This window comes from Podarcis gaigeae, assembly GCF_964106915.1.
Source record: "Podarcis gaigeae genome assembly, chromosome: 2".
Classification (NCBI taxonomy): Eukaryota; Metazoa; Chordata; class Lepidosauria; order Squamata; family Lacertidae; genus Podarcis; species Podarcis gaigeae.
Window position 1 is genome coordinate 90112757 of NC_139679.1, and position 20357 is coordinate 90133113.

At 45.5% G+C, this 20357-nt stretch overlaps 1 protein-coding gene across 2 annotated transcripts; it reads left to right on the top strand.

Annotated features, from left to right (window-relative positions):
* Nucleotides 1-633: 633 nt before the first annotated feature.
* On the top strand, nucleotides 634-14953 carry EFCAB12 (EF-hand calcium binding domain 12). Of its 2 annotated transcripts, none has more exons than XM_083724010.1 (10): nucleotides 634-947; nucleotides 2674-3187; nucleotides 5160-5348; nucleotides 5981-6143; nucleotides 7878-8074; nucleotides 8849-9062; nucleotides 10206-10350; nucleotides 11072-11170; nucleotides 13267-13368; nucleotides 14586-14953. In XM_083724010.1, exons 1-10 carry the CDS (start codon nucleotides 829-831, stop codon nucleotides 14842-14844), a joined length of 2001 nt encoding a protein of 666 aa, XP_083580136.1. In that variant the 5' UTR covers nucleotides 634-828; the 3' UTR covers nucleotides 14845-14953. The 2 variants fall into 2 exon arrangements, with proteins under 2 accessions (XP_083580136.1, XP_083580135.1); XM_083724009.1 differs by having other exon boundaries at nucleotides 642-947; nucleotides 7884-8074.
* The last annotated feature ends 5404 nt before the right edge of the window (nucleotides 14954-20357 follow it).

Below are 20357 nucleotides of genomic sequence, written 5' to 3' on the forward strand. Positions count from 1 at the left end.
GAGTTGACTCCTATGGAAATAGGGTTGTCATACGTCTGGAATTTGCCGGTTATATATAATATATACGGAATACCGCTGTCTCTAGCGGCATCCCAGTGGATTGGGTGCCCGGGAAACTTCGGATGTACGGCAGCCCATGCCGATTTTCCATAAAAAAAATAGCTCAACAACTTTGCCCCCCAAAGCTCCGGATTTCCACTGTTTGAAATGTGGCAACCTAGTATTAAAAAGTCGCTCCGGGAAGCTTACTCTGTTTGCTCGGCCAACTGCATAGACGGGGAAGCAGAGAAACCGATTCAAGTGTTAACTTGTGCTCCGCCTTGAGAGCCACGCGCGCTCCCCGTTGACTTCAGTGGGGTTTTGGATAGGATCAGGCTGCGAGCAAACCAAAAGTCTGCGCCACGTCCAGTCTCCTTCCCGCTTTCACGGCCTCCGTCTCGAGAATCCCCTGTACAGGCGCAAGAGCGACGCCGAGCCATTCATCGCCACGCGGGATTGGCGCGAGCTGCTTCCCAGGGTTGCCGACACAACGTTCGGGCCGGCGTCTCCCGGCCAATCAGCTGCCGGCGTCCGCGGCCGTTGCCTTGGCGCCCGCCAAAATGCAACTTTTGCCTTGTGCTCTAACGCAGATGCGTAAGAAAGAACAACGCGGACCTTGCCCTTTTGCTCCCAGGGCCGCTTGAGGGCTACAGAAGAGAAAGAAGGGGGTTCGTCCTCGGCTGCTTCTTTCCCCTCTGCCGATCTGAGATGAGAAGGCTTTTCTGAGCTTCTTCTGAAAAACCCACCGGACGATTTTCTTCGTTAGGAGGCGTCCGATCCTACACCGAAATGTTGACCAAAATGGATCAGACGAGCTGGTCATCGGGAACATCAGGCGCTCGGAGTAGATCGCGGCAATTTAGCACTTCGTCGCAACCTCGGCTAAGTGTCGTTTCTTCGCCCAAGAGGTTTGTAGACTGCAGCATGAGGCCTTACGCAGCCCGTTTCCCATAGATAACATTATAAACAACTAGTTCAGTAGGGTTTTGAGGGGGCGTGAATTCAATCGTGCAGCATTTAAGGAACTGTTATTGTTTATTGGAGATGGCCAACGTGGTGCACTCAAGATGGGCCAAAAGTTGTCAACTAAGAGGTATCTGAGCGGGTTACATAGAAAAACTCATACATAAATGTACTGTATTGTAAAACAGAACAGGAAAACATTCATATAAAACATAAATATTTCTTACAGCATATAAAAGACAAGACCCCCCCCCCAAGAGGTTGTTCTTTGCTTGTAAAGAAATAGGGGTAGAATAATTTTAATCTTGTAAAATCTGGTTTGTTTTTCCTTAAGAAAGAAAGGTGTGCCTAGGCTAACCCCAACCTCTCTCACCATCAAAGGAACACAAGTGAATAGCAGAGAACCTGCACAAGCGACGCTGACACAAAGCCCCACATATATTAAGTATAATAGAAACATCGCCACCCAACCCCATCCCCACTCACCTCCCCCCCTTTCCCCCTCTTCTTCCTAATGTCTCAACAAATGAAACTGATCTGTAAAAAATGTTACTTGGGGGGGAAAGAGAGAGAGAGAGAGAGAGATTGCACATACTTTTGTAAACCAATAAAATCTTCAATAAAAATACATTTAAAAAAGAAAGAAAGAAGGGTGTGCAGACATGTAAAAACCTTTAAAACTGGCAACCTTAATTATCTGGTACAATTTACCTCGTAGTTTTTTCTTTCTTTCTTTCTCATGAGCATAGTGTGGGATTTGGCTTTTAAGTTGCTTCCTGCTATGATACAATGGCACTGAGTGAGCAACTGAAAGAGGCATTCTTTCTGTACACTGATGTTTCCCAGACAGTGGTAGCTGAGACACAGGGCCACAATCACCCAGCAGGCAACCCAAGCTGGATTGTCCGACTTTGAAGACACCTGTTCTGGCTTGTCTTCTCAACAATCTGCTCATTGGGTGAAACAAGTAACACATGTAGTTCCTATGCCATCAATAAATGCATCCCTTCCCATGAATTTATTGTTCTATATGGCAGTAATGTGCCGTGCATGCAAATTGCACATTGAAGTAATGAAATGTGGTGCCCAGCTTATGGATGTGTGTGTGGGGGGGGTGGCAATTAGGTATGAGAGCCCTTTAGGAAATCTGCAAGCTCCAGCCCCCTGTAGTTTTTGTCAAATTACTGTCCCCCCTCCCCATCCCTTTCTAAAAACAATAGTGGGTGAGGCCATCACATAAAGTAAGCAGTCCCCTCCCCCACGCCACACAAACACATTAATCTGAATACGAGTTACATGCAATAATTAAAAAAATAAAAAAGCACATTTTGTTATACTCCAAACAGTTTATCTAGTATGTGTAAGAGAAAAAAATGCCCAGCGATAGAGACACTCCAGCCCCTTCTGTTTCTTCATTTTTAATTTTTTAATTTTTGTTTTGTTTCTTCATGAGCCACTGCTATGATGTGCCTCAGAGAGAGCCTGTAATTGTGCCCTTGAGTCACTGTGATTGACTGGTCAGATCAAACGCAGTGCAGAAACAGCAGAATTACCCATTCCTGGTGGAGGTCTAATGGAAAGAGACTTAGCTTTTTTGGGGGGGGGATATAAAACAAAGTTTTGTTTTATTGGGGTAAATTTAACTTCCTCATCCCTTTGTTCTCTTTTCAGCGAAGGCGAAGCTCTGTCAAATGCAGCATCGCACGAAGACTCCCCCGCCGACAACCTGGATTGGGTTTTAGATCACTGCTTTAAACAATTCAAGTTCAGAGAGGCTTATCCACATTTTTTCCTCAAAGTGAAAGCAAGCAGATTTGGGCCCCCCAGATCTCGACGTCGCATTCTCATCGCCCCTCCGATGAGTGAAATGGCGGTTTGCGGGCCCAGGCCTCACCCGCCTGAACTTCCCGCTCCGGAGCAGAAACCTGTGGGCTCAGGAAAACCTCCAGAGGCTGAAGATAAAACCTCTACGAAAGAGGAGGCAGACCTGCAAGAGCTGGAAGCTTGGATCCAGGGAAGAATACAACTGCAGAATCTGCTGAACTGTGTGGACCTGGAGCAGTGGCTGATGGCGAAAGAGCCCGTCAGTGAGCAGGAACAAAATGTGCTGAGGAAGATACAAGAAGACAAGGAAGCATTGAAGACTAAAGTGCAAGCCAAGTTGTGGGGAGATGACACCCTTGAGGTAAGCAGTGGAGGCTGGTCCTTTAGGGGCTAGTGTGGCGGGCCCCCCATCTCTGCCTGCCCTTAGCTAGTCCCCACCTGCCTGCCTTCTTACTTACAGTTAGCCCAGGGGGTTGGCTCTGACTGCCAGATCCGCTCTCCTTCTGTTTTAAGGTAAAGGTAAAGGGACCCCTGACCATTAGGTCCAGTCGTGACCAACTCTGGGGTTGCGGTGCTCATCTCGCTTTATTGGCCGAGGGAGCCGGCGTATAGCTTCTAGGTCATGTGACCAGCATGACTAAGCTGCTTCTGGCGAACCAGAGCAGTGCACGGAAACGCCGTTTACCTTCCCGCTGGAGAGATACCTATTTATCTACTTGCACTTTGACGTGCTTTCGAACTGTTAGGTTGGCAGGAGCAGGGACTGAGCAACGGGAGCTCACCCCATTGCGGGGATTCGAACCGCCGACCTTCTGATCGGCAAGCCCTAGGCTCAGTGGTTTAAACCACAGCGCCACCCGCGTCCCTCCTGTTTTAGGTGTGACCAATATATGTGCTGTCACACACACAGCGCCAAACCTGGAAGTAACCCAGAAACGTCATAAAGACGTCACTAAAAGGGCGGTACGGGGTGTTTGCAGGCTTTTTCAGTGGGTTTGCGGTTTCACGGGTAAATGAGGGGTTGCCTGTGTGACAGTGTTAGAACTTATTAGGAACTTGCAAATTCATAGTGCCACAGAGAGCCACAGCTGGCCTCAACGACTCAGCTGTTTGAGATTTAAGGCAGTTTTGCTCCCTGTGTGCTATCTCATAGGGATAGAATTCTCCAGGGAGTTTCAATTTCGAATAATGGGAGAAATACGTAATTTGTTGATGGGTTGGGATAAATACTCTACTGATAAGGTTTCTGCCTGTGCCTTAGCAGCTCAGCAGAACGGATAAATTTGACTGACTGACTGATTTAAGGTAGTGAAGAGCCCAAATGGAGGTTTTCGTTTTGCAAACAAAAATGTTCCCCCATCTCAGCTATTACTCTTTTACAATATCCATTAACAAAAATAGAACAATGTAACAAATGAAATTATGCAATATAACAACAAGGTCTCTCTCTCTCTCTCTCACACACACACGGTTAAAAACCTTTCCCACCAGGAAGGATATTGGGGGGGAAGAGGGAGCGTGTCTCTGTTGCCAAGCAGCTAACCGTAACCCTCTCCTGCCACAATCCCATCAAGCATAGATCCTGATTAGGGCAAGATGGGGACGGGATTTGCAGCCAATGGGCATTTTGTTAAGGTAATGCAATATGCATGGACATGTGTATCTGTAAGCACATCCAAAAGTAGACACGGATTATTTACAGTGTATCCTCTTCAGTGGGATGTGAATCTATATATACAGGCAGGTGCATCCAGTATGTGTATGACCGTGCATGCATTGCGCCAAACCCGGAAGTGACCCGGAAGCATCTGAAAAAGGGTGGTGCGGTGGCTGAACGGGGTGTTTACAGACTTTTTCAATGGCGGTTCTTCAAATATACTCGATTTCACTTAAATGTGCAGTGTCTTGCAACAAATCCCATGTTAATTGGGAGTTGCCTGCATCCCTATCTACATTCTGCCTCAACTCATCACCTGCAACTCCACAAACTGCATTTGGATCAGGGCAACAGGCTTGTTTTGCAATCCTGGCAGGTAAGAAAACTTGCAGCATGACAGGGAGTTCAGCTCACTCACCTGATCAAAAGGGACACTTAAGTGTTCCCTCCATTCAGAGTGAGGTCAATGGGAATTGCTTTTCTTGCTTTCACCATCAACACATTGCCAGCTCTGATTGGCTACATGGCTTCATAATGTTGTGTTCATTGTGACGACTGATTGGCTGGTTCTTTCATGTTCCTATGACCAATGAGAATGTTTCTTCTTCACAGGAAGAAAGTTTAACATGTTCTTTTCTATCCTCTCCCCCCCCCCCCGCCGCCCAATGTCTTTCAGAATCTGAGACCGAAGCCACCACACAAGATTGTCATCCCTCGTGTCAACGCTCCTCACCCCAAGTCCCTCATGACACTGCAAAACCTTCTGCACAAGCAAAAACTCAAGCTGGTGGACCTCTTTAAGAAATCAGACAGGACCAAGACGATGAGGTTCAGCAGAGCCGACTTCATTAAAATAATCCAAGAGGTAAGTGGCAAAGACTATTTATAAGCCATTTCCCTGTTTAGACAGAGAGATTGGGTAGATGCTCCTGGGTGGGGATTTTCGGTAGTTGCTTCTCAGCCATGGGAATCACATATTCAACCCTTTTTTGCACACTTGTTCCTCTTACGTTGAAGGATGTGTGTGCAGCTTCTATATGCTTATGCTTCTAGCCAAATCAGGGCACAGGCATCCTCTTGCACACCAACTATTGGCCTACATAATTTCACTTGCTGCTAACAGGCACACACAGTACGAATGCTCAAGGATTTCAATGGGTTAGCATTTGAATATAACGGGTTCTGAATTCTGCTTCCTGGGAGAATATACAGATTGAAATAAAATCACCCCTTCCATTTTTGCACTTTGCTAATATGGTTCTCAGCACAAAAACTATACATTAAAGATAAGCACATACTAGGTTAAAATGCATACATAATGTGTGTTTTTAGGATATGATGCATTTCAAACATGCATATTTTGTGAAGAACGTACAAAGATAAGGCAGATTATTGCAATAAGGAGTGACTCTCTCTCTCTTCAGTTTGGTGGTCACACATCTTACTTACTGTGATTGGACCTGATGATTGCAGTTTTGATTTTATACTCGTTTGCAGACCAACATTCCTCTCAGTACAACTGACCTGGAAGACGTGATCACCTACCTCATGATGTCAAAGAAAGTGAATTATATAAACAATGATGACCTGGTTGAGTGTCAGAGAATATGGGCAGATAACTTAAGAGAGCAATGGAGGCAGCCTAAAGAATCAAAGCCAGGTAAACAAACAAGCAAAAGTGTTAGGACTTGGTTCTGTTGTCTTCACATCGCTAACGGGGATGAAGTTTTCAGCTTCAGTTGCTGATGGTTGTGATAAAGGTTATCATAGGAATTCCTTGTACAAAAAAAAAAAATAAGTTGGCACTCCAGTGTGTATCCTGATACTACAAGCCCTGGCTGTAGCAATTTATCCTGCACCTCCAAGAGTTTCTAAGAGCCATGCTAACCCAAGCTGATTACAGATGGGAAAGAAAGGCAGGTTTGGCCTACATATTTGAAAGGCATGTTTGAGTCATATCTGAATAACCCTAGTAGTACTTTTCACCTCCAGCAGCATTGGTCTTGTGGAGTCAATCTTCACATAAAATAACTGAGTGGCATGACTGGGCCAACCAGCAAACCACTGCCAGAGGGGGTGGGGGTCCATTCTTTCGTTCCTCTTCCAGTTCCACGCCAGTCCATGCTTTCGTTCCTCGTCAAAAGATACTCTGCTGTCCAGTATGTTGTAAGGCTGCCATCCTAGCCCCTGGTCAGAAGCGAAGGAGACTGATGGAGCAGTACAGCTGCCACCGCAGTCCTTCAACCCCTTTGCTGTGCCTACTCCAAGGAAACCCCAACAAATGCAATTCAGAGTCAAATGGACAGGCTTTTTATGCCAAGAGCTGTATTTCCTTCAGTGGTGTGTGTGTAATCTGTTAGGGGCTACAGGCCAGTAGAGGTGGAGCCAGAGGCAAAATCGTTCTGAATTATATCAGAAACAAGGGCTGCTTTGTTTTGGTTTTCACCATAGCCACCTGCTTTGGACTTGAGGACCCTTTGGGTCCCTTCCAGTTCCACAGTTCTATGAGTCTGTACCTCAGATTAGAATTCCCAGTGCTGTGCAGATGTAAGCCCTACTGGATTTGAGGTGATTACTCTCAAATAAGTATTGCAAGGGAATTACTTTCTTTTAATACAACAGGCCAGAATTGTCAGTTTGCATTTCTTAGTGCAGAAAGTATTGATCTGATGTGTAGAGATCTTTCCTATTCTAATTAATTCAAGAGGGTTCTGGAAGCTTCTCTGTGTGAAAGAAACAAGCAGAAGGTTACTGATGTTTGGGTTATTTTTTCTGAGAAGCTGAGTACAGCTGGTTTAAACTGGTTCTCTTTCTCTTTCAGTCAAGGTCATGCTGACTATAATAGTGAGGCCAGAAGGAGCCATGGTTTCTCTTTCTCTTTCCATCTCTTTTCCTTCTGGTGTGATGTTCTGTACATAGTATGCTTAGTGTTAAGGTTTAGACTTAGTTATTGTAAGTTTAAGTTAAGTCTGCTGCAACTGGATTTCTTACGGACTGTGCCAATCCTGAATGTATTGGATTTGTGACCATTATGCTAATTTGCCTTCAGTAGCAGTAAAACTCTGCTGGATTCAATATTAATTGCCTCTGGTCTATTTTGGGGGAATCCTGCAACATGTTTAAGTTTATACTCCACGTCGGAGTTCTGCTCTGGTTCAATATTGAGTAGAATTTCATGACAAGAATGGCTGCTGTTCACTTTGAAAACCCCTGTGAGGAAAAATATCTCATGACGTCCTCCCATGAAGAAAGAGAATGAGCCAGCATGATCTAGCATGAAAAGGCATTAAACTGTCAGGCGACAGGTGCTTGCTGGTGCTCATGGCACAGATTTCCTGTTTGTGAGATATTCTGACAGGTTTGTAATGTTTCCCCCTTTCTCCCCTTCTGAAAGAAACAGAAGAGCTCCCACCTTCCGCACCACAGAAGTCTTGTAGGAGAAGTGGTACATTCTCCAAACATTCTGGTGAAGCAAAGATATGCCGGCTTGAAGTTCCCCCCATCAACACAGAAGTAGACCGCATGCATCTATCTTATAATCAGATGGAGGAAGCTGGGAAAAGATACAAGGAAATGAGACGACGGACTAAGGTATCGTGTTTCTACGGCAGAACTCTTTGCACCTTCGATGCTGTAAAAAGACACGCCGAGTTACCCCTCAAACACTGTCTTGCTCTGTTGAGTTGGCTCCAAACCTTGGGTTTTGCAAGTTAAAGGACTTACTCCATTCACAGCAGTGAGTCAAATCCAGTGGAAATTCTCCCCCTGCTAACTGGACGCTCCTTTCAGCAATTTCTCTTTCCATTTTCTGTCCTGATTCCCTCTTCCCTCAGAGCAGATTTTGGGGTCCCTAAAAGGCTGCAGGAGGAAGGGAGGTTTTTTGGAGGGGAGGGGAGCTTCTCAGACCATTTTCAGGTACCTTTTCACAGATCAGGGGTGGGAACTCGTATCCCTTCAGTTGTTGTTGTTGTCGTTGGACTCCAACTCCCATCATCCTTGACTGTTGGCCATGTTGGCTGGGGCTGATGGGAGTTGGAGTGCAGCAACATCGGCTGGGCCACAGGCTCCCCACCCTGACAGTGTGTAGGGCAGAGTTAGAAAGGAATATAACATTAGGTCAGGAATGGAAAACCTGCGTTTGAACCAAGAATCCCCATCACCCCCAGCCATCAGTCCTGTTGATTAGAATTAAGAGGCGTTGCTGTCCCAACAATACTTGGAGGACCACACTTTCCCACAAGCCCTATATTTGTAGGTCCTTGAATTCTCGGGTGGAAAATCCTCCTCGGCATGCTATGGTGTTTTGCACAGCACAGCGGCTTTCAGATGTTTTGTAACAAAAGAGGCAATGTCTTTTTGTTGCAGAGAAAGACCAACCCCTTAGAGTATGCAGAACAGTGTAAGCTTGTGAAATCCGGAGACGCGGTTGTGGACGGCCACTGCTTTCCGAGCACCATCGAGGGTGAAATGGGAGAGCTGGTGGACCAACACCGGCTGGCTTGCTACCTGGTCTACACTCAGTGTCTCAAGCTGTGTGAAAAATACGGCGTCCCGCTTACCGAGAAGATGCTGAAAAGGGGTATGGTGAAACAAGGGGACCGGAGGGAATGCTGTACAGTCATACCTCTGGTTAAAGTCGCTTCAGGTTGAGCATTTTCAGGTTGCGCTCTGCGGCAACCTGGAAGTAACGGAACGGGTTACTTCCGGGTTTCGCCGCATGCACAGACGCTCAAAATGACGTCACGCGCAGAAGCGGTGAATTGCAACGCACAGGTGCAGGTTGCGTTCTGCTCAAGATGCGAATGGGGCTCTGGAACGGATCCTGTTCGCATCCAGAGGTACCACCATATATATCATCAAAGCAAAGTGGTGTTTACACTGGCTCAGGGTCAAAGTCGCCTGCTAACACACACCCCCCCAAAAAAAAAAAAATACCTAGGCAGAATAACACTTTACGTAGTAGTTCAGGTCTGGTGGGTGGTGGGTCTGGTATAACAAAGAATACAATCGACTCAGGTTACAACCCTAAACCCACTTGCTTAGGGAGTTATGTTCTAGCAGACTTATTTCCGAGTAAAGATGTGTAGGGTTGTGCTGTGGAACTTAACACACAGCCCGTCGGTATCCTGCGATTCCATACAAGTGCTCCACAAGCACACCAACTTGGCTGCGTTTCTAGCCCTTATGAAGGTAGGCTTTAGAGCGCAGGCAATGCCCATCCAAGTTCCGTAAGCTAGGGAAAGAAGGAGGGAGTTTGGCTGGTGCAGAGTTACGCCAGCAATGCCCAATTAACTCAGATGCGCCGGCTCATGTTGGGCTCTTTCAGGCAAGCTGACTGCTCTAGAGGTCCACCACTCAATTGAGTCATGGGGAAATCCACAAGTTGCTTGAACCTACCCAGGATTATTTGTACAGTTGTACCTCGGGTTACATACGCTTCAGGTTACAGACTCCGCTAACCCAGAAACAGTATCTCAGGTTAAGAACTTTGCTTCAGGATGAGAACAGAAATCGTGCTCCGGTGGCAGCAGGAGGCCCCATTAGCTAAAGTGGTGCTTCAGGTTAAGAACAGTTTCAGGTTAAGAATGGACCTCTGGAATGAATTAAGTACTTAACCCGAGGTACCACTGTATAGCTAAGGTAGAAATTTTGCTGTATGTGGGTTGACTGTAATGCCACAGTTCTTTCTTTCTTCTAAAATGTTCGTTTTCTGTACCATCAGCTTTGCTCTACCCACCGGACAGAACTGTAAGAGAGGGGAACTATTTCCGCAAGATGAGACAACCTGGAGGTTATTATGACCAATCTGGATACCAACCAAGATTGCCATCAGCACAACCCATAAGCACTTCAGGAGACAAAAAAGGGTTTGTTTGGCTTTGGGTCTTTTTTAAAAAATCAAGACAATATACAAATAGGTTTCGTTTGGTTTGGTTTGAAGATAATATCCTATTTCAGTTCCTGTACAAGCAGCAGAGAAGTCTTTGCAAATTCTCATGCTGGAATTTCCTTGCTACAACCAAAGCCAGTCAACTGGGCATTTTGAATCGATTGGGCACTTTCAGTCCACAGCTCCCTGGCTTAATTGTCCATGGGTGTTCTGGGCAACTTTCACATGGAACATAGGCTGTTAGCTGCATAAGGTTAGGGCACCTGGTTTTGACTGAAGTACCATACCTTAATGCAGCCACAAGAACTGTGGAAAATGTTCCTGAGGCTTGAACAGCACCGAGGCTTAAAGCAAGTGAGGGGGTGGACTTTGAACATTGGGTGCTTCAACCTGGCACAAGCAAAAGCAATGGCACTATAGGATGCAAAGTCCAGAACGCTGGACTGGAAGGTCTTAGGATTTCTATACCACATCCATGCCCCTGCTTCAGAGCACAGCCATTATGGGCTGCTTACGGGCTCCCATACTGGGTCACTGGCTTAAAATCATTTCCTCAGCAACATTTGAACAACAGCGTTTTTGCTGCTGCAAAAATATTAGGAGGCTTGCGGACAAACGCCGTTCTGAGTGTTTTCTTGTCTTCCCCCTGTATTCCCCTCTTGGTGTCTCTAAACAAATTGTTTTTCCGTCTCCCCTAGAAAGAAGAAGGCAGAGGTTAAGAAGCCAGAGGTCCAAAAAACAGACAAGACCCTTAACACTCGCTGGAAGTCATACAGAGAGTTTTGGAAACTAATGAAGTATGTGTTCAATCTGCTGGGTGTTATCCTAGATTTTTATCGGTGCTTGTAATATAGAGCTGTGCCATTGAGTTTGGCCCCCTCAGGCTGCAATCCTACCCACGTCTACTCAGAAGCAAGGGGGTATACCCCCAGGTAAGTGTGAGGAGGATTGCAGCCTTATTCTTTCACAGCCTTATTGACCCTTCCTATTGAAGTTGACCTGGTCACTCTGCAAAAGCTGATTGGTGTCTTGTCTTAGTGATGGCGAAAAGCCACTTCTGGGGCCTCTATCTCTAAACCACAGGGGACAAATGTTTACCTCACATTAAAGTAGAGGCGGGGTTATTGGGTTTTTATTTTGATTATGTATTTTGTGGTTTCATATTTTGATTTTATTCTGTGAAGTGCCCTGAGACCAGTATATTATTATTATTATTATTATTTAAAAAAAACCTCTCCCATACAGGCTGCCTCTTTTTTGTTTATTAAATTTGTATACCACCTTATTATCACACATCTCAAGGTGGTTCACAACATAAAATTACAATGTAAAAAACACAATATATTAATAAAAACAAACACAACCCAATAATCCCACTTGCACAACACATTTAAAAGGGTATTAGATTTCCATCAGCCGAAGGCCTGATTAAAGAGGAACGTTTTTGCCTGGCACCTAAAGGTGTATGAACAAAGCACCTGACAAATCTCCCTGGGGAGAGCATTCCACAAACGGGGAGCCACTGCAGAGAAGGCCTGTTTTCGTGTTGCCACCCTCCAGACCTCACACAGAGGAAGCCCATGAAGAAGGGCCTTAGGTGATGATTGCAGAGTCCAGGTCGGTTTATATGGGGAGAGGCAGTCCCTGTGGTATTGTGGCCCCGAGCCATTTAAGGCTTTATAGATCAAAACCAGCACCTTAATGGGGCCCAGAAACTAATTGGCAGTCTGGCCAGTATCAGTGTAATATTTTCAAACCATCTTGCCCTGGTGAGCAACCTGGCTGCTGAAATCTGCACTAGCTGAAGTTTCCTAACCGTCTTTGGAGGCAGCCCTACGTGTAACGCGCTGCAGTAATCTAACCTAGAAGCTACCAGAGCACAGACAACAGTAGATAGGCTGTCCCTGTCTAAATAAGAGCTCAGCTGGGCCACCAGCCGAAGCTGATGGAAGGCATTCTTGTGCCGCTGAGGACACAGAGCACTGTAAGTATCCGGTTGCTGCTCTTCGGCCGCACCCTTACCTGCCCTCGCACCTGATGTCACGTAGGACATTTGATGTGGGACAAGCAGGCATAGTTTGGAAAACAGCCTTGTGAGCCAAATGAGGTCTCCCGCTGTGTCTAAGCAGGCCCACAGGCTGGACATTCCTTGGTGAGCGGGTCACACGGCCCCTCTGCAGTTGCCTGTTCGCAGGTTCGGTTTGTGGTTCCACTGCTTCGCAAACTGATGTTATTTCCTCCGCAGAGCAGCTTTGCCTGTCTGCAGAGGAAATATATCCACGTGCAGGCGTGGTTTGAATCCAAAACACACCTGCAAACTGACCAAGAGGGGCTTCGCTGTCAATCAGCTGATTGGCACAGGCAGCAAGCCCCTTTGAAGTGGCCTCAGGTGATGGCGTCAGGTGCTTGATGGAAGGAGGCCCAGTTTGCCTTCCGGTCCTTGGGCTGAAAGAAAGCTCCCCACTCCTGCTTTGCATCAGCCAAAGCCAGCCTGCTGGCTGCTCCCTCTATTCTGGAGGCCGAGGTGCTTCTTCCCACCACCAGTGCAAACACGGGCAAGAGTGCTCGCGGGGTGAGTGTGCAGAATAAGTCAGGGGCTTGTCAGGTGATCAGTGCTGGCAGAACCGGTTGCTACTGCCTTCTCTTTGAATTCAGCCACTGCATTCAGTGAGCACGCTTCAGTTGGTGTGAATGAGTGTGTAATATTTCCACGTGTGTTACATAGAAGTTAGGCTACGCTTGCTTCCAGGTATTAGATCTGAAATCAGGCTGAAATATTTCAGATATACTGTTTGGGTAGAAATAGGTGTTGGGTCTGGGGCTCCTCTATCCTGTCAGATTTCTCCTTTCCAGCTTGGCCACCTCTAAGCTCACACTGCATTTCTTTTTGCAGGCCTCACTCAAAAAGAGTGCTTCCTCCAGATAATTTTTTCACTGCTTATAACTTCGCCTTAGCTGAATCAATGGGCATACTTGTGGAACAATATGTGGAAAGGTATGGCACACAATGTTTCTTCTTTTCTTTTAGAAGAGTTTTAAAAACAATTTATAGTCTCGTACCTGAAGGAATTTCCTCAGGCAGGCTTTTGATTTAAAGGTTTGGTTGGCCTCTTCCTTCCCTCCCCTCGCCTTTTTTTCCACTTTGCTTTGGTTTCTTCCCATTCCCAGGTTTAACAATAATATTCTTTAACTCTGCTTCATTCTTTTATTCTCTCCCTGCTTGTGTGCATTCCCTCAAACTCCCCATCCCATCTTTATTTAAGGCTGTGTCCACACCATGCTTTTAAAGTAATGTGGTATAAACAGTCAAAGAATCCTGAGAACTGTGGTCGTTAATGGTGCTAAGAGTTGTTCCCTTCACAGAACAACAGTTTTCAGAGTCACCTGCAGATTGGAGTTGATGGTTCAACCACTCTGAGATTTGTAGCTCTGTGAGAGGAATAGGGGTATCCTAACAACTCAGCACACTTCACAAACCGCAGTCCCCAGGATTCTGTAGGGGGAAGCATGACTCTTAAAGTGGTGTCATAGTGATTTAAATGTCTAGTGCAGATGTGTCAGGACGGTGCCTGACATCTCCATCAACTGGGGATCCTTGGATCTAGATTGTTTTCACACACTAAAACCGCATCCTGTAGAATTCTAACAGTTATATTTGAACTGCACAATCATAATGGATTTCAGGAACCAAAGTTCTTTTTCTGTGCAGCCAGAGCAGGAGCAGTCACCATTAAGAAAAAGGTTGGGATAGGCATATATTGGAATAGGCAGAGAGAGAGAAAGACTGTCCCTGGACCAAGTGACCTTTCTTCCTTAAGTTCTCAAAGCTCTTAACCTAGCTCAAGGTTGTCATCTGAATGAGCCAGATGTTTAAATGAGAATCAATCACAGTCAGTCCACCATTTGAGAAATAAGACTTTAGAGCCATCTTGCCCCAAAATGGCAACTAGACATTCAAGTTTGGTGACCGTAACCTTGGTTTAAGGAGTCATTCAGCGCCTAGCTTATATATCTGAGTTTCTAACGCTACCCTACTCCAAAGCTAGGCCTCCTTTCCATTTTATGTAGACCTGTGTATTTTCATATTGAGCTTGCAAGAACGACGAACCATGTTTTCATGAAGTCTCCATGTCACAAAGCCTGCATATTGTGGTTGTGTGTTGGTTTGTGTTTCACGCTAACAGTATTTATTTCCTTGGATTTTGTTTTCAGTGAGCTAAGGAAGATGTTTGCCCACCTGAATCCCAAGACTGACCCAAATAATTTCTGGCCAGGACATCTTCTTAGCCAACTGCGTCTCTTTCTACCCCTGGAAGCCCGCGACAACGGGAATGCTATATTCAGCCACGTCCCTCACACGTCCCCAGCCTATCCTGCTAGATACAATCCGGACCGCAGCTGGCCAGTCAATGACCAGGGATACGTGTCGTACGGGGATCCAGAATCCCAAAAGCATAATTATTATATTTGACAGTATTTCAAAATGTTCCTGACATTTCATGAGCACATGACTACTCCGGCGGATCTGCTGTGAAAAGCCAATATCCTAAGCCAAACAAGAACATGGTAAGAAGATTGCAGTGAAAGATGGAAAGATGGATGGCAACAGTCTTGTTTGGTTAAAGGGTTTTTTCAAGGCTGTTAGTAAAAATAATAATAATAATAATAATAATAATAATAATAATAATAATAATATACCCCGCCCATCTGGCTGGGTTTCCCCAGCTACTCTGGGTGGCTCCCAACATAATATTAATAATAATAATAATAATAATAATAATAATAATAATAATAATAATAATAATAAATTGATAAAACATCAAACATTAAAAACTTCCCTAAACAGGGCTGCCTTCAGATATTTTCTAAAAGTCATGTGCCCCAACTGCATTTTCTGACTTTAGGCATTCTGAAAAGTAAATGCATGGGTTTAGGGGGCATGCTTGCTAGGTCCCCCAGGCCCCATTGCTGATTTTGTCACCCTTGTATTGTCTCAGTATTTCCCAAACTTGGGTCTCCACCTGTTTTTGGACTACAAATCCCATCATTCCTGACCATGGGTCCTGCTAGCTAGGGGTGATGGGAATTGTAGTCCAAAAAATGGGTGGAGACCCAATTTTGAGAAACACCAGGAGTGTTTATGTATCTATGGAGAATCAGGGTTCTTAAATGTATGGGGACACAGGTACAGAAGGCTGGTCCCAGGTTCTAGCGTAGGGACAGACACTCTGGGGCCTTCCAAGTGTAGTTTGGCTCCCAAGTCCATCAGCTCCAGCCAGCATAGCCAATGATCAGGGATGACAGGAGCTGTAGTTCCACAACATCTGGAAGACCACTGATTCTCCCTCCTTGTTCAAATATTACTGGAGGTGTTTAGAGAATTCTCTTTATCCAATAATTTTATACATCACAGTCAAGGTCTTCTCTTGGTCACCTCCCAGCACCCTGGCAAATTGAAAAGCTCCAAAGACTTTAGCCTTTTCTCATAGGGAAGGTGATCTGATTAATTGGTCAGTGAATTCCTCTTTCTACCCCTCTTCCAGCACTTTGGAGTCCTAGAGTGGCTCTTGCCTTGCTTCCAAGCATGATGCAGTGTGCTGGTATTAACTGTAACATCCTAAATGGCTCAGAATCCAAGGGCCTTAAACTTGGGTGGTCAGACGTCAGGCATGCAGGATCTGTTTTGGGGAAGAGCTGTAGTTCCATGGTAGAGCACATGCTCTGCATCCCAAAAGTGCCAGGTGCCACCCATGCCATCTCCAAAAAGGACCAAGAAAAACTTGTGCCTTTAACCCTGGAGAGGCACTAGCATCCATGTAGGCAACAGCTAACTGGACCAATGGTCTGGCTCAGTATAAGACAGGTCTTCATATTTCACAAACTAGAGGGTGAAATAGTAGCTGGGGGGACGGGGGAGACATTGAAATTAACGAGCATGACTGAGTTACTTCCATTTCAACCGGTTTACTCTGAGTAAAACTTAGTTGAATGACCCGAGCACATGCTCAGCCCAGGAATTTGTCCCCGAGCTAAGCTCACAATTATTTAATACAAAAACACCTGATTCTTCCATAATATTTATTTTAGCACATAGTTTGGGGTGGGGGGAGTCTTAGTTGTTGCTATAGTTAAAACCGTTGGGAGCCAGAAACATTTGCAAATCATCCTGAGGTCCACCAGTAGATCATCATGTTCCTTCTTTGCACTTCTGCCTTAAGGATCACCCCATGAATGAGCAATCAGCTTAAGATCTGCCTTAGAGGTTCCCCACTGGCCAAGGTGAGGCGGGTGGTGACTATTGACAGTGCCTTCTGTGTGGTGGCTTCCTATCTTTAAAATTCTATCCCTGGGGTGTTTTTCTAACATCAAGTCTTATATTTTTTGTGCCAGATAACCCCCTTTTATTTTCCCAGGCCTTTGTGTTTTAAATCTGCTTTTATTGGCTTCATTCTTTTCTTTAAAAGTTTGTTGCTCTTTGTTTCTTGATTGTATTATGGTTTCTATTATTATTATTATTATTATTATTATTATTATTATTATTATTATTAATAATTTTGTAAGCTACTTTGGAAGTCCTTGAAGAGGGGAATGAAAAAAAGTGTAATACAATATATATATCCCTTTTTAAGATGGGCAATCAGAATGTATGTAGTCTTCAAAATCCAGTCACATTATAGATCTGTACTGTATAAAGGTATTATAATCCCGGCAGGTTTTTTCAGTCTCTTTCCTAATAATCTCTAGTACTGAATTTGTCTTTTTTCCAAACAGCAGCCACACTCTGTTGATCTGTCACTTAACTATCCACCATAACGACAAGATCTCTTTCCTAGTTCCTAATGGTCAGTTTAGATCCTATAAGCATATATTGGCTATGGTAGCCCATGACACTCAGCCAAACAATGGCTATGCATGTACAAGGCGTGTGGAGACTGACAGCGGTACTCACAGCTGCTTAGCTTCTGCTGCCATGCCACCCAGAGCTAAGCTGCACTCTCCCCTGGAAAATAATACAAACAATAAGCCATGAACAAAGCTTGACTACAGGTCAAGCAAGACAAAACAGCTCAGGTATAGATGTTGCACTAAGCCAAAACCTTGGCAGCAGCAGGACCCAGGGAGGACTGCAGCAACCACAATCCCACACATTTGTTAGTTCATGCTATTTACATTATGAAGTTGGGGGGTGCACTGTTGTGCACCTCTTTCTACTTCTACTGAATCTCCTTTACCAGTTTGTTGCCCGTTCAGCATCAGGAACTCTGTTTGTAATTATTCACAGTCTGCATACCTTTAAAGCAAATTTGATTCACATTTTCCCCTCTCAAGCAATTCTGGGCACACAGAGTTACAGTTCCCAGAAACCTTTAACAAACTTCAGTCCCAAGAATTCTTTGAGGGAAAGAAAACACCTCGAATGTGGTTCAAAGCCATAGTGTGTACACAGTCAAATGCTAATCGCTGTGCCAGAAACTGTCCAATAGGTATTCATTTTCTGGATGTTCCAGTAGCAATGGCAACTCGTCCTGCATAAAGAAATGCATTCCCCCCCCTTACAAATTTTTATTGCAGTAGAGTGTTAACGAAACACAGTATCCCCCAATAAAATGCTTGGCACTCCTTAAAACAAATGGTTTATTTACTGAGTTAATAAATTGTATTCAAACCGTGATCGTCTAGAAGGGCTGTAAGAAGGGGTTGCTCTTTACTGCTAGATTGCACAATAAGCAATTACCATATTTTTCGGTGTATAAGACTATATTTTCCCCCTATTTTTTCAAGTTTAAAATTGGGGGGTCTCTTATACACGGATAGTACAAATGGGGGATTTCTTTATTTGGAGTCCCCCAAAATAGGGGTCGTGTTATACATGGGGGTGGAGGGTGTGTTATACATGGGAAAATACAGTAAACTACTGACAATATCCCAGCACCTTCAAAGTGCTTCAAGGTGTGTAGAATGCAAGGGAACATGAAATATCAGTTAGAAAAATATATACTTGATGTCAGGACTGCCGCTAGGTCCCAGCTCACACAGGACCAACGCCCAGTGGATGTTATATACAAAAGTCTTTATTAAAGTTTAGTTTCCATTTCCAAGCTCTGGGCGCGCAGACCCACGTCTTGACGCTAGACCGGCTAAGTCCCCTCTGACTCACTGCTCCACCCACACCAGTTTAAGATTCTAGCCCGGCTCCACCTCCTACGCTGTTCTTTCCTTCGCTGGGTCCTTCTGCCCTCTGGGGTTTCCTCCTTCCTGGACTCCTCTGACGCTGAGCCTCCTGAGTCTTGCCCCTCCCTCCGGCGGGCTTTAGGACCTGGCTCCCTTCCCGGGCTCCCCGCTGTGCCGCGCTCCTGTACATTTGAACTTGGCGCGCGCGCCCAGCCGGTGACTTTCCTTCTGACCGTTTCCCCACTTCCTGATGTGGGCGTTGCCAAACCTGACTCCTCTCCTCCCTCTGGTGGTGAGGACACTGGTCCCGACTCCTGGGACTCCCCCTCCCCACTGCGCTCTGGTGGAGAAGCTGGTCCTGATTTCCAACTGCTGCTCAGGGACTCCCCGCTGGCCCCTTCCTCCTGGGGCTTCCCCCCTGGAACCCCCCTCGCTCTGGCCACCGGCGCTCCCTTCTGTGAGTCCTCCGATTCGCTAGAGAGGCTTGTGGAATAACTCTGGCCACTGTCACTGCCTGCGCCCCCCTCGTACTCCTCCTCCTCACTCTCCATTTGCTCCCCCTCCTGTGTCTCTCCTTCTGAACCCCTGACACTTGATGACTTCTAATACTGAAGGTTGGATTAATTATTTGCAAATAAAATTCCAAATAAGGTTGCCAGTGGCTATGCATAAAAAATGCTTTGGTATGTATTTGGGGTAGGAAATTTCAGCATCCACCAAGCTCTCCTTATATTTTCAAAGGCAGGATTTGCATAAAACTGCACCATTTCCCTAGAGGGTTTTCAAGGCAATTTGCTTGTCCTCCACATAGTACCACAGGAGCTAATGAATGCCAATAAATTTGATGTAGACTATCTATGTGAACTTAATGAGAATCTGCAGTGCCAAACCCCCGTGCTGCAAAGTTTTAAGCACATCTCTTTTAACATGAAACCCAGACACAGGGATAAGCAGGAAATTATGAATCATCAACAAACATGTCTTCAAGAGATGATGATCATAAATAAGAACCTGTTCCCTATATGAACCTGACAGCAAATCCCATTGACCTTGATGGGATTTGCTTCTGAGGAGACTTTGTCCAGGATGGCACACTGCAAATGTACAATGGTCTGTGTAATAGTCTGTTTTTAAACTTATAATTTACCAGAAAACAGCCGTAGAAGAAACGGGGTGGTTTTTTTTAACGCGGGGCGGGCGAAACTTGGCGAGCAACTCCACGAGGCGGTCGGAACCAACCGCAGCAGCCTCGGCATGGAGATTGTACCTGCGCTACCCATGTATGACCACCAGGTGTCCCTGTGGCAGCAGCACCCGCTCAAGCGCCTCCAAGCTACCCACCACTCAGCTCCTAGACTTTATGAGGAGAGTGATACATGGGAATTTACTTCCGATTCGCTAAGCCGCACCACCTCCACGCCATAACTTCTGCTTCTACTTTTTATTCATGGCTCAACATGAAGCAGTCCAATCTGTGCCAAAATCTTCAATTTCTTCGTTGCTGTCTATGTGCACCCTTTTGTTGAGGCGGGAAGCATTTAAAAAAAGCTTTCATGCGAACCCGAAATTTACCCGCCCATGTTTCTCTACTACTTTCTTATCTCTGAGCTCCTGCCCCTCTGCTACAGCTTGCCGGAAGTGACGTTTCCAGGTCCTTAATATCCCTAGTTAACCTCACAAAAGCTAATATAACAATTAAAGTCTGAAATATTCAGCCAGGACGTTTTTCGATGATAAAATACACGTTAGAGTTCTGTTTAGGAGGACCGGAGGCGTGAGTGTTTCGCCTTTATGTCCTTCCGTGCCCTCGGT

Bases quoted from the DNA above. Each gene is read 5' to 3' on its own strand.
- EFCAB12 (XM_083724010.1), top strand. From the start codon at position 829: ATGTTGACCAAAATGGATCAGACGAGCTGGTCATCGGGAACATCAGGC. The intron at 948-2,673 runs GTTTGTAGACTG...TTCTCTTTTCAG, and splicing joins GTCGTTTCTTCGCCCAAGAG to CGAAGGCGAAGCTCTGTCAA. The intron at 11,171-13,266 runs GTATGTGTTCAA...TTCTTTTTGCAG, and splicing joins GAGTTTTGGAAACTAATGAA to GCCTCACTCAAAAAGAGTGC.